This window comes from Ctenopharyngodon idella, chromosome 17 (assembly GCF_019924925.1).
Source record: "Ctenopharyngodon idella isolate HZGC_01 chromosome 17, HZGC01, whole genome shotgun sequence".
Taxonomy (NCBI): domain Eukaryota; kingdom Metazoa; phylum Chordata; class Actinopteri; order Cypriniformes; family Xenocyprididae; genus Ctenopharyngodon; species Ctenopharyngodon idella.
The window spans coordinates 35,383,279-35,405,563 of record NC_067236.1 but is presented as its reverse complement, the minus strand read 5'-3'; the positions used below and the strand labels follow the sequence as shown (position 1 = coordinate 35,405,563).

The window sequence follows — 22,285 nt, the reverse complement described above, 5'->3', positions numbered from 1 at the left end:
TTGAGTCAGCTTGAACAGTCTGGGAGGAGTAGCATTTAGAAATTTTAGTCTAAGAATAATAATAATAATCTTAAATAGAAGATCAGTAAGTTGGCTTTTTCAAGCCAACTTAATAAATATTTATATATAATTTAAATTATATAAATATATACATGTAAATATTTCTTAAATATATACATGTATGTGTTTATAAACAAAATAAATATACACAGTACACACACACATATTACATAAACTTTTATTTTGGATGTGATTAATCGTTGAACAGCTCTAGATAAACCATATATTATTGCAATCATGTGTTTATTGTCTCCAAACCGTTTCTCTCTGCATGTTATAGTGATCTCTGGATCTCTGATCATTGTTTATGTTAAGAGATTTCCTGGAATGTCACATGATATGGCTGTACTTCTAGTCTCACTCTTGGGGCTCTATCATACACCCGGCGCAACGCAAGAGTTTTTTGCTAGTTTCAGCCTGATGCAGTCTGTGTGACGTCTACATCACGTCTGCGCCTTAAATTAAATGGAATAAATAGCAGAATAAAAACTAAGACTTTGAGTGAGACGTTCACTGAGATGAGTGCATGTAGCAAAGTTATATTAAAGAGCCATTCGGAACGACATAGACATGAACACATAAACTTCATCTCTAGAGCTGCTCTGAGAGTCACTTCATGAGCATTTTACCATTTAATTTGAGAAAAAACTATTGTCATATCATATACACACATAAACTTCAAGATCACAGCAACCCGTCAAAATAAAAGTTCGGTTTAACTTGTAACAGAAACAGAGCCATGTTACTATTACTATGTACTATGTAGTCTACTATTGTATTACTATTGTACGGTATTAAATATTTCTTAATGACAATGTAATACTACTACTAGTACAATAATTATTAAGACTTTAGTTTTGAAGTATGGGGAGAGCAGGGACGAAAGTAGCCTACCATTTTTCACAAAAATGTAATTTTGAAAGATAATGTTTTAGACAGCGATATATTTTTGCTGTGGTCAGTAACTCACAGGTGTGGTCTATCAATACCAGGTGGTATTTTGTACAAATGTAGAACGGCTTCAGTATAATTTCACTTTGAACATAAATTGCACATTGTTACTTTCAACCCCGTCAGTTGGGACGAAAGTAACACACAGGTGGGTCAAAAGTAACAACAACACAAGCTAGATTTTTTGTGTTAGTCTTGTTTTTATTAAATATACCTGACTATGACCTTGTTAATATGTAACTGCAAACATATTTTGTCCTTTATCTTTGAAAAAAAAATATTAAATTACATTTTCATTTAAAATTGAGAATTTCAGTTTCATCAAATGTTTCAAAAGTAACCCGACAGAACAAACTTGAATTGTTTAGACTATTTTTTTTTTGGCAATGTCAATTTATATTATAAAACATTTTTCAACAGTATGAACAATATGAAAATTAAATTAAATTAGCATAATATAAATTCTCAACGTAATGTAGCAGTCATGTTTCCAATCCAGCTGTTTTTATACATAAATTCAAAATATAAATTCATAAAAACATCTTAATGGAAACACTGCAAATTCATAGGTGGGTGTGGAAAAGCTAAGGTATGGCTAAAAACTAAATGTGACTATGGTAAATGTAAACAGATTGAGTGAATAAATGGTGACATACAGAAATCAGCAACAGATATGTCCAGAAACGCCCTCTCATGAACATCTGGCTGAATCAGACCTCTGTCTGTCTTTCTGACCCTCACTCTTGGCATATTCTGCTAGTATAATATGACATAAACATGTTTTAATAAATGCTGCACCGCAGAGAAAGCCACCACATTAGCAGAGGGACAAAAGAAACAAGTGTTACTTTCGTCCCAACAGGAACTCCTGACATTTAAACCCGATTTACTTTCATACTGAAAAGTTCTGAGAAGGCAAACTTCAGGATGTTACAGCACTAAATAACCTGTAGATTGATCATTATTGTGACACATGAAATGAGAAACACAACTTGTAATTAGAAAAAATTGTACCGCTTCAGCAGTTTATTTACCGTATTCGAAAACTGCTTTCCGGTCCTAACCGCGGGAAACAATGATGAAATCACATGATGTTTGGCAGCTCCGTCAAGGGTTGCGTGCTGAACGTGTCTTAACTTGGAACGCAAATGTAGTCAGAGCTCTGAGAAAATTGCTTTGTTACTTTCGTCCCGCGTTACTTTCGTCCCGGTTCTCCTCTAATAATCACACAATTTTACAGTAACCCTCTAGCGGCAGTTGCACAGAACTTTGAAATTGGTCGTGAAGCAACCGTTACCCTCGCCATGGTAAACTGAACGATTTTAATGAATGTAACGTTAATGCATGTATGAATATATCCACACAAAGCAAATGAGCCTCAATACATCTAAAATAAAAACATAGTAGATTTTATAGAGCTAATCAATGTAAAAATGTATTTAATAATTATAAAAAAAAAAATTCTGACATAATTATTAATAATAACTGCCATTTTACAGAAATAGTGTTTACAGAATAATGCTAAAGTGTTAAAATATAGAGAATGAGGAGTTACGTCATGATGTTTTCACTCCGTGTTGCATTTTGGGAAGGCGCCGCCATATTAGCAGGATACTGTATCTGTTGCTATGGTAACCTCGACAGCAGCCCGAGATAAATACCAACAGAGAGAGAGAGAAGAATAATTTAATAAATAAATTACAGCGCAGTTTTATGGGAAGAAATGGAGAAGGAGAAGGTGAAAGGAAAGGGGCTCTATCAGGAGAGATTAAATAACAGCGCCGAGCAGCGTCATTTAGAGAAAATGCTTGACATTAACAGCATCGAGCCGTACGACCTGCCAGCTACAGAACTGATGAAATGATGCTTATCTGATGCTTATTATTGTAAAAATAATAATATTTTCGCCTACTGAGTCATAGACTGGTTAGTGATGTCAAGCAGTTTCTCTAAATAATCCTGCTTGCTAATAACTTAAACTTAAAAATGTGCTTCTAATTGCTTAAAGGGTCTGAACTCTTGCATTGTGTAGGCACTGATACCATATAAACCAGGTAATTGACGATGTCAGAGTATGTGACAGGTGGTGCTTCTGGGTCTTTCATCAGTTCTGTAGCTGGCAGGTCGTACGGCTCGATGCTGTTAATGTCAAGCATTTTCTCTAAATGACGCTGCTCGGCGGTGTTATTTAGTCTCTCCTGATAGAGCCCCTTTCCTTTCACCTTCTCCTTCTCCATTTCTTTCCAAGAAACTGCGGCGTATCGCAAAAATGCAAACAAATATCACGCTATCTCTCTCGGTCTCACTGTCAAAGTAACCATGGCAACGGATAGCGTATCCTTCTAATATGGCGACGCCTTCCCGAAATGCAACGCGAGTGAAAACGCTGTGACGCCAGAGATTGTATATTATAGGGAGATGAGAGGGTCTGTATCTCTTACCATTGGAGAAAGCGTAACGGCTAACTTAATCACGTGCGGCACCTCTCAGCCTATCGTGTAATGGCAGTGACGTCAGTCGCAACATTCCCTAGTCTGCCTTCTCTTAAAAAAATACATTTTTATCAAGCTAAAATCTACATATAGTTCCCAAAGAAAGTATTGTTTAGTGTGAGATTAGGAGAGGTGTGCTATGACTTTTCTAAGCGATCGGATGTACGATGTTCGCCCAGCGGACGTAAAATCGGCTAAAAAAAGTCCCATAGACTTAACATTAGGACAAAATCTGTGAGATCATATCTTTGGATCAGAAGGTCATGGAGACTTGGGGCTGGGCTCTTTTGACTTGGCCTATCAAGCAGCCAATAAGTAGTGACATAGCAACTTCATAGCCATGCCCTAGCAACCAATTACAGCACCCTAGCAACCAAGTGCCGAGATTTGCCACTGCAAGCACCATTCACATTTTCTTCAGGAAATGTACATTCTAGCTGCAGAAGTTCAAATATTTCAGCGCATCCGAAGCTCAAATCGGATCCGAAATTTCCGCATTCGCATATGATCGGAACTCCACGCAGCCCCCATACTATTCTCCATTGGAAATGAATGACTTCTGGTCCAATGGCTGTCGTTTGTCGTGTGCAGTGGAAAGGCGGCTTAAAGGATTAGTTCACTTTCAAATTAAAATTTCCTGATAATTTACTCACCCCCATGTCATCTAAGATGTTCGTGTCTTTCTTTCTTCAGTCGAAAAGAAATGAAGGTTTTTGATGAAAACATTCCAGGATTTTTCTCCATATAGTGGACTTCAATGGCCTCCAAACGGTTGAAGGTCAAAATTTCAGTTTTATTGCAGCTTCAAAGGGCTTAAAGTATATAACAATTAGTTCAAACTTTGACCTGAGGAGGGCAGTAATACACTTAGCAGTGTCTACACTGCCGGAATTCTAATAGAGAAGAAAAAGAAGAGAGCTAGTTCAAGATGAGCATTTATGGTTAAAATGTATAAAATTGTCTTTTTTTTTTTTTTTAGAAAATGACTGAAGGTTTCTCTAGATAAGACCCTTATTCCTCGTCTGGTATCGTTTAAAGCCCTTTGAAGCTGCACTGAAACTGTAATTTTGACCTTCAACTGTTTGGAGGCCATTGAAGTCCACTATAAGGAGAAAAATCCTGGAATGTTTTCATCAAAAACCTTAATTTCTTTTCTTTTCAACTGAAGAGAGCAGGACATGGACATCTTGGATGACATGGGGGTGAGTAAATTATTAAGAAATTTTAATTTGAAAGTGAACTAATCCTTTAATAGGGGTGAATCGTATCGCATCGCATCGGTAGCTGCTTCACATGTATCTTAAATGTATCGTATTGTTGGCCTCAGTTGTGGAGATGCACATCCCTAGTGCCTAACAACTGAACCCTCTGAGCGTCCCTTACGCTCGCACACTTATTTTGTAATGTGTATGCTTACTATTGAGGGCTGCTCATTCAAGTTTAGATGAGGTAGATATGTTCTTACAACCATTTACAATATTTTACAATACCATAAAGTAAACTTTTGTCAATAATGTACAACATTAGTCATATCAGCATAAGCAATCGATTAGCATAAACGTGCACTATAGTATGCATTTAGTACATTGATTGCGAACCACTAGAATAAGCGCTGCGTGAGCAGGTAGAACACGCAACAGCGCCACATTTGACTCTGAAACATGCGGAGCATACGTGAAATTATAGCCTTTTGAAATTGAATCACATCAGGTATCGCGATCTATGTTTTCCCATCCACAAAATGTGGGAAGCACTGAAAGAGCTTAAAAAGGAAACTTAGCTTTGCTTTGTGAAGACGTTGAGATTTATGGAGGGTGAAATACTATGGAATCCCAAGTCTGCCAAAATGAAAATTAAATGAATAAATATACAAAGAAATGTAAAAAAAAAAAAAAAAAAGCAAAAATAAATATATAAATATACAAAGAAAAGCAAAAAAAAAAAAAAAATAATTATTTATACATTTATTTCCTTATGTATATATTTCTTTTTTTCCACATTTTTTTCTTTTATTTATACACTTATTCATTTAGATTTTTATTTATATCCACATTTATTTATGTATTTATTTCCATATTTGTTAATTTCCACATTTATTCATTTCTACATTTCTTGGGTTTGTGTTTGATTGAGACTCGGACACCGGTCAGAACACGGAAAGGAACCAGCACACATAGGCTACAGTGAAGTCGACGCAAGCATATTGATCAATGCATTTGAAACGAGACCACATTCACTTCACATTCATATTTCCTACTTTTACATGCACGACATGTGACAAACACTTAAAATACTACGCATATTTCAAAGATCCAAAATAAAACGAGGCGTCGGTTACAGTAGAACATTTTGTCCCGTCATGGGGACATATTGCGCATTGCACTTTCTCCCATTCAAAACAATACGAGTGACGCGTCTTGTGTTATTCTGTCTGCTTGTTAAGTCGTTACGTAACGAACGCCGTTTCTGGGTCCAAGCCTCGACTCGTTTCACTTGAGAATGGCATCTCGATGGCCGTTTATGAGCGCTATTTATTCATATTAAACATTTAACATTTTAAAGTTAAACATTTAAAATACTTACAGTCTCCGTGCTCACAGCGTCACAGACATTAATATTTTAACGATTTATAAAAGATGAATTACTGTCTGGCCATCTGGGATGTTGGTTATGATTATAATTGTTAGGTAGTCACGCGGCAGCACTTCTGGGTCCAAACACTCTATCTCACACCAGAAAGAAAACAACAAACGGTGCTACACACACGATGTGGTGAAATACTACCAAAAAATTATAATCATAACCTCCATACCAAAATCCCAGATGGCCAGACAGTGATTCATCTTTTATAAATCATTGAAATATAATTGTCTGTGATGTTGTGAGCACGGAGACTGTAAGTATTTTAAATGTTTAACTTTTTAAAATGTTAAATGTTTAATATGAATAAATAGCGCTCATAATGGTGGTATTCTCAAGTGAAATGAGTCGAGGCTTGGACCCAGAAACGGCGTTCCTTACGTCACGACTTAACAAGCGGATAGTCTTTGGTAGGGCACTAACTAAGGGGCACCATCCCACCCTCTATGGGCACCATCAACACCCCACCCACCCCCAGAAAGAGATTTCAACCAAGAGGGCAACTGAAGTTCAGCATAGGGGACTCATTTGACCAGTGGCTGCCCTGAGCAATTCTGTTACTTTCTTCTTCTTTATTTCTACTGTACATTCTATAAAGTAAAGACTCATTCACTTTTAGATAGTCTGTTGGGATGTTTCCAAGAATGCACACATTCAACACTCAACCAAAAATGTAGAATGGCTTACATGTAAGAGCTCTACTGTTACTGCAGTAAAAGGAAACTGAATTATAAAAACAATGGATTTCATATTTTCTGCAGGTAGAACTGAAACATGACAAGTAATGCAGTTTTCATAATGTCATCAGCTGTTAGTATTTTGACAGTCATTGTGCTTTGATTGACTATCCCCCGGTTTCACAGACAAGGCTTATGCTAGTTCTAGACTAAAATGCATGTTTGAGCTGTTTTAACTGAAAGCAGCTCACACTGACATATTTTAAAATAAGTCAGTGCCATTGTTTAGTCTCAAGATGCACACCAGTAATGTTTTTTTCTGGTGTACGTTTATAAAAGCTACTGAAATATCATAATTAAACTAAGGTTTAATCCTGGCTTAGGCTAAGCTCTGTCTGTGAAACCGGGCCTCTATGTTCATGTTGGGTAGAAAACTAGTGCAGTGTTTGACAGAACGACTCTTTTGAATCAGGTTTGCTGTGTTTTGATAGAGTTAGTGTGTGCAGAAAAAGGTTTTTAGCATTTTTGGAATATAATATAACAATGCACAATCACAGTGACGCCAATTGTGTTAAGCATTTACCTCATCTGAGAGAAATGTGCAGCGCATTGATCTGACAGTCTGTTCATAGGAAAATTACAAACGGCGAAAGCCAATTGATGACACATGACGATTCTCTGCTGTTATTGTGGTGGTTTGCTTCACGATGTGAGTACAGGACTCTTTTACTTCACTGCCCCTTGTTGGTAGACATGTTTTTTTTTTTTAATTTGCCCTATATGTTTCGTCTCCTGCTTCTTGAATCTCGCGCCGCCTGAGCTGACTTGAATGCTTTTGGTTGTCATGACAATGATGTAGTTTAGGGCGGCTATATTTTGCGTTCATTTACACTGAACCAGAACAGTATCAGAGTCGCCTTTGATACTAGGGCCTGAGGTGGGCCAGACCCGGCGTATTTTAGGTCTGCTTTAATGTGGCATTGCGTCTTTACACTGATTTCTGAGCAGACACAGACCCGCTTTAGAGCAGCCTTAAATCGGCTGTGTAAAGATGCCTTAAAAGTGAATGAGTCTTTACTTTATAGAATGTACAGTAGAAATAAAGAAGAAGAAAGTAACAGAATTGCTCAGGGCAGCCACTGGTCAAATGAGTCCCCTATGCTGAACTTCAGTTGCCCCTTTTGTTGAAATCTCTTTCTGGGGGTGGGTGGGGTGTTGATGGTGCCCATAGAGGGTGGGATGGTGCCTATTGGTAGTTAGTGCCCTACACAGACCACATATTCAGCGTATATGGAACAGTGGTAGAGGAATCGGTGTAGTAAAAGCTTTACATCAAGCTTTATATGAATTTAAATGAAATTGCTGCCATTGATCAACAACAAATCCAACATACATGGTCTTTGGTTACTGTGGAAGTTTTTTTCCCCGCCACAGAATAAATAAGTATAAAAAGTAATTGTGACACAATTAAAAAAAAAATTCTAGGAATTGTGATATAAAAACTATATGAATTGAGAGGGAAAAAAGTAAGTATTGTGAGATAAAAAGTCACAATTGCCTTTTTATTTTCTATTCATGGCAGAAATAAGCTTTCATAGGTTCATCATGTGTAAAAGAGGAAAACTATAGAGATGCACAATCCAGCACACAATCTTACTCCTCTCCCCTAACTCTTCTTCTCCCTTGTCCTGATCCAACTCTTCTTCTCCTTCATCTATTCCTCTCCCTCACCCAGACATTTTTTCTCTCTCTGCTCCTCTGTGTTGTTCTTCATCCACACTGAACAATGAGTCTGTGTCTATTTTACTGTATGTCCATGTAATGAAAGAGCTTCAACATCTGATTATTCCTCCAACTGAGATTGGAATCTGCTATTTCTCAATATTTCTCAATATCTGCTAATTATAAATGCTTATCAATTGTTTCAGTATTTGTTTTCTAGATTTTTTCAATACTTTTGAGCTGCTGTTGGTACAGAAGTAGAGGTTTTATACTATATTTAAAGATTGTAACATTGGGTCTTCATTTCTGACATGCTGTGTTTAAGCATTTGTAAATAAGATCAGAAAGAAATTTAAGCCTTCTAGAAACGTGTTAATTGACTGCATTTTGTGTGAAAACGACATGAATTATGGTAAGGTCACAACAGACGGATGTTGTGCTAATTGTGTTTAGAGTTTTGAAAATGTGATACAGATTGGAGAAAAGTGTGTTAGAAATTGAAAAAAAAAAAAACATGAATAGAAGAACATGAATTCATCCTTAATGACCAGCACATCCATCTTTTTTCTGTGATCATCTTTCCATATTATTTAATGTGATAATCTGTTAACATAATTTCTTATAACAGTTTTTATATTAGCTTTCCCTCTCACTCAAACACACACACACACACACACACACACACACACACAAACGTAGTAAAACTCATATCAAACATGGGGATTTGTGCTTTTGTTTTGGTTTCTTTTTAATAATGAAGTCTCTGTTGATCTGATCTGAGAGAGTGAAGAGTGTGTCATTGTTCTCTACAGGTTGAGTTATTGTGGTGTCACAGATGAAGGTTGTGCTGCTCTGGCTTCAGCTCTGAGATCAAACCCCTCACACCTGAGACAACTGCATCTGTCTGAGAATAAACTAGGAGACTCGGGAGTGAAGATGATTTCTGCTGTACTGGAGAATCCTCACTGTAAACTGGAGGATCTGTGGTAAGATCATCTCTATCATAAAGACTGGAAGTGAATAAGGATTAATATGTAGATAGTGCATACAAAATATCCTTTGGCGTAAACCCCATCCGGCGGTTCAGTGACAGATTCCTGCTTGAACCGTCAGATCCTGCCGGCAGTAGAAGGAAGGGGTGAGGAGTCTACCTGAAAAAAAAGAAAATTTAGATCTAAATATATTATTATCCTGCAAAAGAAAGTAAAACTAACAGTTTGTAGGGGAATTTTACAGTTAAAGACCCAAAAGACCAGATATGATGAATAAAGACCCGGAGTCAGAGTTAAAAAAATAATAAATTGAAGATAATTTTACTGAAGAATAGTTTGCAGTTTCATCAGCAGAAGCCAGCTTCAAGTCTCACAAGGAGTTTGTAGGCCGCTCTGCGTACATTCACATTTCCACAACAATTATACTCTAACAGAGTCAACTAACTACGTCATTACTTCAGGTTGAATGATTCTGATTGGCTAAGAAAAATAGACAAATTTGGTAATATTCCACACATGGACAGATAGTCAGAAGCATATCTCCATTCGTCACGATGCTGACGAGGGGACCCTGGATTTAGGCACTGGATGTCCTTTTGGGGTCATGACATGGCGTCTGCTGGTCTCAAGAAGAGTGCCAGTTGTCCACCAGTACAAAGGACCTGCACAGAACACTTAGCGCACATACACAGATACACATGATTCACAGCTTCTTCAAGGTTGAAGTTGATCTGAGCTCTGCTCTGAGCAGGAAACTTTCCCAAAACATACTGATAACATGTTCTTTTCTCTCAGTGAGAGGTACAGACAATATTCAAAATTATTTTCTAGTGTTTGAAAAGGAAAAGAAATGCTTTAACATACGTTGAAGAAGTCATTCAAATAATTTAACAGAAAGATAAATGTTGGTTAATAACTTAAAAGATATATATTGAAGCGGCAGTGGATTCCAGAATCCACCCCTTCAAGTTAAATAAACCGAACAAACTACAAACCAGACAACAGACACAGGTTACAGTGAAGAGGGTTTAAAAAAACAAACAAACAAAAAAACACAAATATTTTGATGTAATTCAACTGATCTTGTAATGCTTGTTCAAACAGAGCACCCTTACAGAAGCGTGAGCATTGCCTCAAACTGTGTATCTGCAGCTGAAAAGAGGGAAGTGGAGTGTGATTCACCTGAATCATTTTTACATGATTATCATGACCAAAATAATTCACGATAACAAAATATTTCGATATCTATAGAAATCTTGAAAAAATAATAATAATGCTATCAGTCAAATTGATCTTTAATTTATTTATTTATTTATTGAAGAATCACACCATCGCATACAAAAGGAACAATTACACTTAATGGCGACCAGTTTGAAATAACTTCCTTCTGTCAGTACTGAAAATCTGTACTTAAATACAAGTACTGTTACATTGCTGAATACTCAATTACGAGTAAAATTACTGGTGTCAAAAAGTACTGAAGTAAAAGTACAAAGTACTCTTCTCAAAAACTACTCAGAGTACTAGTTACTGGTTACTTTTTAGCTGGTGATATTTAATGAATTACTGTACCAATATATATTCAATCAAATCATAGATCTATGTAGAAAATAGCAAAGTTTTACCTTATTGACAAAGTACATGAATTAGTGGTCACGATACTGGAGTTTCTAACTTCAATACGATACCTTGAAAAATATCAATATTCAGTATCATTTTCAATACCATGGGGAAAACCGCAACATACTGTATACTGCCATATAGATATTTTAATATCTCAATTTTTGTCCATCCATTTTGTCAAGGCCATCATTATTTTCAAGCTTCAAAAAGCACAAGACTCGTTGTAACAGTAATCCATTTGAATGGAGCGGTTTAATTCAAGTCTTCTGAAGAGACACGTCCACTTTATCTGATGAACAGATTTGAATTTAGGCTTTTGTTTACATATTTAAACGTTGATTAATTACCATTACAATAATCTCACTTAAACTTTTGTTCACTCTGTGTATTTGTCTTCACAATAGAGTAACTTTGTTGCAATAGCTTATATGCAGCACAAGGAAGATTGATTTCAAACTGACTTTCAAACTGAATTGAATTTACAAAAAAGACAAGTAAACATTAAATAAAAACAAATCAAACAAATTACCTTAATTCAGTTGAGGAATTCGAAATGCCAACACTGATTTTTTTATATACAGTGTGTCTTAAGAGCCATATAATATGTTTATTTGAATAAATCGAACATCAGAGGGGTTTGACCTGTAATGTCTGTACAATGTAGTGATGCAGTTACACAGACTAGGTTATTTATATGTACAAATCATACAAATGCCTCATTCTGAAACATTTCTAACGTTGTAAAGAAATTAAAGAGCCACCTTTGATATTTCAAAAGACTTTCTGGTGCATTTCACTTACAGCCAATAAGATTTCCTGTATCATTTTCATCGGTCAGGCGTGGAGGTCTATTCTGATTGGTTGATAACTTTTGACAACGTTTAATCCAGGAGCAAAGAGAATTAAAGGGATAGTTCACCCCAAAATGAAAATCTGCTGTTGATCTACTCACCCTCAGACCATCAGAGATGAAAAATGTTGAAGGTGAATTCACAAGTGTGATGCATTAATTATATTGGTTTATTAGTAAATGTCATTATGTTTAACTTTGCTTATATATATTTTATGGAATGTCACCTACAGGGAAGTGACAGAAATTAACTTTACTTTAAGAGCCAATATTTGACCTCTTAAATTGATTTTCAGGGATATTTTCTAACCATTTTCTAACCAAAAGGGAATTTTTTACACTGCAGTTACAACAGCATTAAAAATGTTGAGAATTTTTTTTTAACATAGAATTTTAAATATAGAAAAAAAAATGAGACGGGGGAAAAATTAATTATGCTTTTAATTATGAAATTAAAACAGCCAATAGGTGGCAGTAAATCACTGTCTTAATGAATGAGTCATAGAAGCATTCATTGAACAGTATTCGTGCGCTTGCGCGTGAGGGCTTACAATGAGTTACAAAAATACATAACAGCTACGACTGTGTACACTACTTGCTTTATGCAAGCACTATATAGGATAAATCACTATACAGGATTTAGCCTATTATACATTATCAACACGAATTGATAGGTGAAACAACAAACAGCCACCCACAAATAGTCTATAAACAAGCATCAGGCTGTCTTTGAGTTCACAAGAACAACGGTTAAAGTTACTCGTCAGGCTACAGAAGAATACCAGAATTCCTCTGTTAAATTAGGTCTAATACATCGAGTCACGCAGAGCTATAACAACCCAAACACATAATTGCGAATAACATGCCTCACCTTAACACAGGCCTGGGATCAGCTTCCTTTGCTGTTCGAGTTAACATGTACTAAACATGAGTGGATTTTGCACCGCAGCGCCCCCACACCTTGATGCTCATGACAAGAGTAGCATGTATATCTTTATTGAAGTGAATTAGGTTTAAATCGCCGTCATGCATGAATGAATGATATTTTTGCAGTTTTACACATAATAATCCACGATGATCACATTACACAAAACTGAAATTGTATGTCAAAATAACACATTGTCAATATTTTTTGAGATCCCCCAAAACTTCACAAATCACGTTTTTAGGGGAGCCCATGTCTTATTAAGGGGAGCCGAGCTCCCCCTAGCTCCCCCGTAGTTCGCACCCAGAATAAAGCATTAATATGTGCTTTATAAGTACTAATAAACAGCCAATATCCTAGTAATATGCATTCTAATTAGCAACTTTAATAGTGAGAATTGGACCCTAAACTAAAGTGTTAGCTGTGATGACTTTGATAAAAATCATTTTAATTATTTAAGTTGTTATAAAGTCATTCTCGAGTCAGACAGTTCAAGTCAAGTCTCGAGTCATTGGATCTCAAGTCAAAGTCAATCATTTTCTTCATTTAGTCAAGCAAGTGTAAAGTCCTTAAAGCAGGGGTCTCAAACTCAAATTGGCTGGGGGCCGTTGCTGTGATTGACACCTCATAGGAGGGCCATTTTAACATTCAAGCACAAGAAAGCACAACATTTCTGAAAATGTACTTTCCTTTGCATTATTTCTCATTTATTTCAAATTTAATTAATAAAATATTTTTGCCATACTTAAAGAAATGTAAACAGCAGTGTCTCTATCATTGTTACATATAGTATTAGTTTTAACATATTTTCCCTTACTTTATTTTAGCTTAAATAACATCAGAATCTTGCACTGAACAACACTGTACTGAACAAATGCAATCCCTGAATACATTTGTACACTATTCTATTTCTTGTCAGACACCTGCAGCGCTTCTGCTCACACAGCTGAGCCACATTTGCCCAAGATGCCGTTTGAGCATCGGTAATGTTTATTGGTAGCATCGGACGCGTTTCGGTGGTTCAAATCGATGCTCGCGACTTGCGCGTGTGCTTTTACTATAATTTGAGCAAGCGCGCTCATAATAGAAGCGACGTGGTCGTGACGCACATGCGGTGCGGTGCGCTCGTTTTTCCAGGCGCGCCTATGCCGCGGCGAGATGAAAACATCTTTCAGAATGACACAAGTGCACCGCAGGTCATGTGACAAGAACCAACCGATAAGCTTCGGCCTTTCCGTAACAACACCGAAAGCTCAGCCGAACAGCTGATCATAGCTGTACAGGGCGGGTTTTTATTTCTCATCTCCATAAATATATCTAGTAGTAGAGCTAATGCAAGGACTAGAAATCATTTTTTTCTTTTGCTGAAACTTCCTCATCATCGTGGAGAGCGCAGCTCATGGTTGCATATCAACGACAGACGTCACTTTTCGGTTCACATTCGCACTTTGCAGCCAAACAACAAATAAACTACGAAAGCCCCGAACCAGCTCTCATCAAATCTGCCTGCGCGCTTCTTTTTTTAATAGGATCATGTCATTCTTTTGAATATGGAATATGGTATGAGACAACTAGAGAATAATAATAATAATAATAATAATAATAATAATTTAGCGGGTCGGATTATGTTTTATTTTTGAGATCAGTTGCGGGCCGGGTGGAGGGGGAGTGGGGGCCTTAAATGAGGCCTCCATTGACAGCAAGTTAATTTACACTTTCAATGCCCAGAAAGGTATAAAGACATATTTAAAACAGATCATGTGACTACAGTGGTTCAACCTTAATGTTATGAAGCGACGAGAATACTTTGTGCGGCAAAAAACCAAAATAACAACTTTATTCAACAATTTCCCCTCTTCCTCCTCCTCACGAGAGCACTACGACAGATGCGTGTGGTGATGAGATACATGTGTCGTCTCATCGTCTGAATTATCCAGACTTTCAAGCTGTGGCATGACAATATCACAATCGATGCAGCACACGCTCTCCTGTTCAGTAGGCATCGCTCAAGTCACTTTAAGCAGTAAAATTCCACTCATAAGATGCAGTATTATACTGTGCAGATCTTCAGTAAACAATGTCAAGATATGAGACTTGGGAAATTAAAATATGAAACTATGGGATATATATTACTCTATAACTTAAGTGTATAAAATTATGTTCATTATGTGTTATAAATAATCATACTCTTATTTATAACCACAGAGAGTTAAGTATTATTACAGTTGTTATGAATATTCATTAGATGATGCAACATTATAAGGTTGTTTATAAGGCATTATGTGTGCATTATGATGCATTAAGAATATCCTTATAATGCATTATAAACACAGGCTTCATAGAAAGTGTTACTGAAAAATGTATTTGGGTGATTCTCACATCAGTGTGTTGATAGGAGAGCTATAGATGTCATATCAATTATTCTTATTCACTATTATAAATCTGTAGTAGAATTTGATGTCAGAGTTTCAGTATCTGAATATTGTGTTCAGGGGGTAAAAAGAAGAAGAATATGATTTCAGAGGAAACTGACTTTATTGATCTTTAAATTGATTCATTTTCTTCTCATTGTCTCTCTCACCTTATCATCACACTGTTAGTTTGAATGTGATCTTGAGAAATTCCTTGTTGATCTGATCTGAGAGAGTGAAGAGTGTGTCATTGTTCTCTACAGGTTGAAGGATTGTGGTGTCACAGATGAAGGTTGTGCTGCTCTGGCTTCAGCTCTGAGATCAAACCCCTCACACCTGAGAGAACTGTATCTGTCTAGGAATAATCTAGGAGACTCGGGAGTGAAGATGATTTCTGCTGGACTGGAGAATCCTCACTGTAAACTGGAGGATCTGGGGTAAGATCATACGCGACTCTCACATGAAACTGTGTCACTGTGAATTTTGAAATTTCAATAATTCATAAAGTAACATTAAAATGGAATAGAATTCAGGGAAAACTATTATTACATTCATTCATTCAAATTACCATTCATGAATTTAAAGGGTTAGTTCACTCAAAAATGATTTTTTTTTCAACCTGTTAGCCAGTTAGTCATGATTAAAATAAAGTTTATGTAATATATGTGTGTGTACGGTGTATATTTGTTTTGTATTTATACATATATATGTATATATTTAGGGACAATATAAAAATATAAAAATCAACTAGATAAAACAGTTTGTAGACAAACTTTAATTTTGCTTGAAAAAGCTGGTCCAGAAAGTTTGAAGAAGTTTTAAAAGTTTGTAGTTTGAAGCTTTTCAGTTTGAAATAATTTAAGTTTTAGAATTGTAGTTTTAACCCATTTGTGCCCAAATTTTTCTGAATGATTTCATGCATATATTCCTATTAATAGTGTCCTATGTGAACATGTTCTGCATTTATTTTCCCCAGGTTTTTGTTTTTTTTCTTAAAAAATTTATTTGAATGTGCAGCAACTATAGTTGCCGGTGGGCAAATATGTTGTATGCACCCCTCAATGTAAACTTTGAATAGGAGGATAACATTTATGCATCTAACTCAAAATAACTGCTTTCAACAGATCAACAGATCAAAGTTGAAGAACATTTGATGTGAACACAAAAAAGCTGCATTTAGCTTATAATCTCTTGAATATGAAAACACATCAAACAACAAATCCGTTTGTCTTAAAGTGGTGGAACATAATGCAGAACAAAGTGCAGCCATTAAGTTGCTCCAACAGAGCATTGTGAATCAAAAAGTTAAATTACATTGTTCATTAGAAAAAATTACTCCTATATGTGATCCTGGAGCACAAAACCAGTAAGAAGTCGCACGGGTATATTTGTAGCAATAGCCAACAATACATTGTATGAGTCAAAATTACAGATTTTTCTTTTATGGCAAAAATCATTAGGATATTAAGATCATGTTCCATGAAGATATTTTGTAAATTTTCTACCGTAAATGTATAAAAAATTATTTTTGTGAATGGATATACATTGTTAAGGACTTCATTTGGACAACTTTAAAGGCAATTTTCTCAATATTTTGATTTTTTTTCACCTTAAGATTCCAAATTTTCAAATAGTTGTGTCTTGGCCAAATGTCCTATCCTAACAAACCATACATCAATGGAAAGCTTATATATATTCAGCTTTCAGATGATGTATAAATCTCAATTTCAAAAAAATTATGACTGGTTTTGTAGTCCAGGGTCACATAAAACAAACAAACAAAAAATAAGTAAATCAAAAAAAAAAAAAAAAAAAATAACAATATATATCAATATAAAATATTATGAAGGCAAAATGCACTAAACAAGACCAATAACCTTGATTTATTAACTCATTAAACACAGTATACTCCATTTCCCCATGATATATGTACTTGCAAGTCATTTGCCCACCGGCAACTATAGTTGCCGCTTGGACTTTTGACTAAGTATACAAAAAACTGTAGATCTATTGTAAGATTTGTTTTGTTTGGATGATTCTAGAGACCCTCATGATTATGTAGATATATATATATGTCAACAAAAAATACTTCATATTAACATGAAAATTACTTTTCTTTGGGAGGGTTTGCCTTCAATATGCTTCCTAGAAGTATGGGTAGGAAGTTGACAGCCTCATGTGACAGGAAGGAAGTCAATACCTTTTTTTTGTTCTTGAAATCCTGTATTTGGTTGTTTTCTTGCATGTCATTGAGACATAAAACATGGAAAACATCTAGAAAAGTACTTACAAAAGGAAAATGACAACTATACTCTGCGGCAACTATAGTTGCCGGTGGGCTAAAATGGGTTAAAAGCTAGATAGATAGATGGATAGATAGATAGATAGATAGATAGATAGATAGATAGATAGATAGATAGATGGATAGATAGATAGATAGATAGATAGATAGATAGATAGATAGATAGATAGATAGATAGATTAAATGAGTTTGAATGAGTTTAAATGGCTTAGAAACAGGAATGGCAGTTTAATTGAGTCTGTGTGTTTGAATTTGAATTTTGACAGTTGGACGGAATGTTCAGATTAGCCAAGGCAGTTCAATGAAAGTCAATGGGATTTTTCCAAGATTTAATCAGCATTTTTAGGAAAACCGTAAGTCTGATCAGTCTGAAAAGATAAGGCAACTCGAGTCAGCTTGAACAGTCTAGGAGGAGTAGCATTTAGACATTTTAGTCTAAGAAGAAGAATAATAATAATCTTAAATAGAAGATCAGTGAGTGGGCTTTTTCAAGCCAACTTAATAAATATTTATATATAATTTAAATTATATAAATATATACATGTAAATATTTCTTAAATATATACATGTATGTGTTTATAAACAAAGTAAATATACACAGTACACACACATATATTACATAAACTTTTATTTTGGATGTGATTAATCGTTGAACAGCTCTAGATAAACCATATATTATTGCAATCATGTGTTTATTGTCTCCAAACCGTTTCTCTCTGCATGTTATAGTGATCTCTGGATCTCTGATCATTGTTTATGTTAAGAGATTTCCTGGAATGTCACATGATATGGCTGTACTTCTAGTCTCACTCTTGGGGCTCTATCATACACCCGGCGCAACGCAGGAGTTTGTTGCTAGTTTCAGCCTGATGCAGTCTGTGTGACGTCTACGTCACGTCTGCGCCTTAAATTGAATGGAATAAATAGCAGAATAAAAACTAAGACTTTGAGTGAGACGTTCACTGAGATGAGTGCGTGTAGCAAAGTTATATTAAAGAGCCATTCGGAACGACATAGACATGAACACATAAACTTCATCTCTAGAGCTGCTCTGAGAGTCACTTCATGAGCATTTTACCGTTTAATTTGAGAAAAAACTATTGTCATATCATATACACACATAAACTTCAAGATCACAGCAACCCGTCAAAATAAAAGTTCGGTTTAACTTGTAACAGAAACAGAGCCATATTACTATTACTATGTACTATGTAGTCTACTATTGTATTACTATTGTACGGTATTAAATATTTCTTAATGACAATGTAATACTACTACTAGTACAATAATTATTAAGACTTTAGTTTTGAAGTATGGGGAGAGCAGGGACGAAAGTAGCCTACCATTTTTCACAAAAATGTAATTTTAAAAGATAATGTTTTAGACAGCGATATATTTTTGCTGTGGTCAGTAACTCACAGGTGTGGTCTATCAATACCAGGTGGTATTTTGTACAAATGTAGAACGGCTTCAGTATAATTTCACTTTGAACATAAATTGCACATTGTTACTTTCAACCCCGTCAGTTGGGACGAAAGTAACACACAGGTGGGTCAAAAGTAACAACAACACAAGCTAGATTTTTTGTGTTAGTCTTGTTTTTATTAAATATATCTGACTATGACCTTGTTAATATGTAACTGCAAACATATTTTGTCCTTTATCTTTGCAAAAAAATAATAAATTACATTTTCATTTAAAATTGAGAATTTCAGTTTCATCAAATGTTTCAAAAGTTCAGCGCCGCCATATTAGCAGGATACGGTATCTGTTGCTATGGTAACCTCGACTGCAGCCCGAGATAAAGACCAACAGAGAGAGAGAGAGCAGAATAATTTAATAAATAAATTACAGCGCAGTTTTATGGGAAGAAATGGAGAAGGAGAAGGTGAAAGGAAAGGGGCTCTATCAGGAGAGATTAAATAACAGCGCCGAGCAGCGTCATTTAGAGAAAATGCTTGACATTAACAGCATCGAGCCGTACGACCTGCCAGCTACAGAACTGATGAAATGATGCTTATCTGATGCTTATTATTGTAAAAATAATAATATTTTCGCCTACTGAGTCATAGACTGGTTAGTGATGTCAAGCAGTTTCTCTAAATAATCCTGCTTGCTAATAACTTAAACTTAAAAATGTGCTTCTAATTGCTTAAAGGGTCTGAACTCTTGCATTGTGTAGGCACTGATACCATATAAACCAGGTAATTGACGATGTCAGAGTATGTGACAGGTGGTGCTTCTGGGTCTTTCATCAGTTCACACACACACACACACACACACACACACACACACACACACACACACGTAGTAAAACTCATATCAAACATGGGGATTTGTGCTTTTGTTTTGGTTTCTTTTTAATAATGAAGTCTCTGTTGATCTGATCTGAGAGAGTGAAGAGTGTGTCATTGTTCTCTACAGGTTGGGGTATTGTGGTGTCACAGATGAAGGTTGTGCTGCTCTGGCTTCAGCTCTGAGATCAAACCCCTCACACCTGAGAAAACTGTATCTGTCTGGGAATAAACTAGGAGACTCGGGAGTGAAGCTGCTCTCTGATCTGAAGGATGATCCACATTATAAACTGGAGACACTATGGTAACAATAGGTTTTAACAATTTTCATCATCATATTTTCATATAAAGTTTAAATGGCTGTTTTACTCACTAGAAATAAAAGGAAATTGTACCAGGTTCAGTAACAGCACATGTGTGTGAATATTGTGTCTGATCATCAGATAATGAGTCTTAAATTCAGCTTCAGTTTCTGTAGGTCTCTGAACTTTAAACTGTGTTAAATTGAGTTTAATTCTGCTCATAGTGTTGTGACTGATTGTGAAAATAATATTAATGTTATTTCCAGCTTTTACCCTTTAACTGTGTCTGTGTGTGTGATAATCTGAGGTTTGGGTTTGTAGCAACTCATAATGTAATAACTGCACATAATGTAATAAGTATTATATTATTATTGTAATAAAATGTTCATAATGTAACAATTTTCTCAAAATGTAATGAAATCTTGAGCTTTTTTACATTATGAAAAAATTTATTACATTATAAACTCACCGAAAACATTGTCATATTGTCATAATTGTAACAGCTTTTAAAACATAAAATCACTTTATCTGCTTCAGCCAATCACAGCACAGAGTACAAGTTTAGCAAACATTTCTTCACTTTAATACAAGTTACAGCAAAACAAATCCTGAATGTACATCAGAGGACATGTTGAAAAATACAGTATAACTTACAATCATGTACAGTGGTTATAAAGAGTCGACACACCTCTGTTAAAACAGTTTGGGTCTGTGATGTAAAAAAGAAATAACATTTTGTAAAGTGACTTTGAGCATCAGATAGAAGCTATATTATCATGTGTGAGAATGAATTGATATATCTTATCTAGTTAGTGCTAAGTTTTCTTAGGAAAAGATGTGACAGGCGTAATGTTTCATACTGCATATGTGACTGTTTGTGTTTTATTTTAGGACATGACAGTCTGATCTCCTCATGATCATCTGATGGTGAATAAGGATCCACTACAGAGACTCACAGTCAACAGAATCAACAGACTGAAGATACAGTGACTTCACTGTTATAAATTAAGACTTCATTTAGATTTCAACGATCCTCTGACAGACCTGAGGAGGTGGCAGTGAAGCACCTTTTATTTCAGAGCAGCAAATTACAGTTTCTCATTCATTGATTAACAATTTTATTTGTATAAATGCACTGTATAAATTCAAAAAGGTTGGAGTTTTGTTACAGAGAAAATATAGAGCCTGAATATATTTGTGTTTGTGTTTTACCAGCAGAGGGAGACAAAGACAAATGAAAGATTAATTTTTCATGATTATGGAGAGAGAGAGAAAAAACAGTTCAATCTCACTTTTGAAATACAAACAATAGTTGTATTATAGTTATACTTGTATTACATTTGTATTAATGTATTTAGTATGTCTTTTTTAAAATAATAAATGGTGGTAGCATTCATTAAAGCGTTGACTCATAGGCACAATATGTGGGATTATTGGATTAAAATATGATATCCAAAAACCACTAGAACAGTGTTATATATTTTGTTTACTTGTGTACTTACATAATTCCAGATGTTTCCAAGAATGTTTAAATCCAGAGAAATAAGCAATTTTAACCAGGACACGGACCGTGTCCGTGCGATCGCCTGTCAATTGCGTCATACCCGCGTTACCCTCGATTTCCGGTTTTATTTTGTAGAAACCATGGAAACACCGAAGACGCTTTAATATATTATGTTTTATTAGACAATGGAACAACAGTTTGGATACATTCATTGACAGAAAACTAATTGTTGTTATATAGCTCAACACGTTTAGTTTTATTGTTTAACTCTATTTTCCTCGATTTTCCGCAAGTATCATATTTGTAATCATGCCTCAGAGACAGCACTGATTTGTGAAGTAGCTAACATTGCATAATCTGATGCAGCTTTATTATTAGTAGCAGTAATACAGCATTTTCTCCATCATACAGTAAGTTTTAAAATGAATTGCATGCCATTTATCATCAACACAAGCCACCCAGCATTTATTATGATATTCATATATCGATCTATCTTACTGCAGTGTGTAACAGTGTCTCACAGCAGCCAGAGTAACGTTA

At 35.4% G+C, this 22,285-nt stretch overlaps 1 protein-coding gene across 11 annotated transcripts in view; it reads left to right on the top strand.

Annotated features, from left to right (window-relative positions):
- Positions 1–22,285, top strand: part of LOC127499176 (protein NLRC5-like) — a 784,214-nt gene that overhangs the window by 179,816 nt on the left and 582,113 nt on the right. For all 11 annotated transcript variants that reach the window (XM_051869371.1, XM_051869366.1, XM_051869364.1 and 8 more), the window contains 2 exons: positions 9,355–9,528; positions 15,607–15,780. In XM_051869371.1, coding sequence (XP_051725331.1) covers positions 9,355–9,528; positions 15,607–15,780 — 348 coding nt within the window. The remainder of the gene's footprint in view (positions 1–9,354; positions 9,529–15,606; positions 15,781–22,285) is intronic.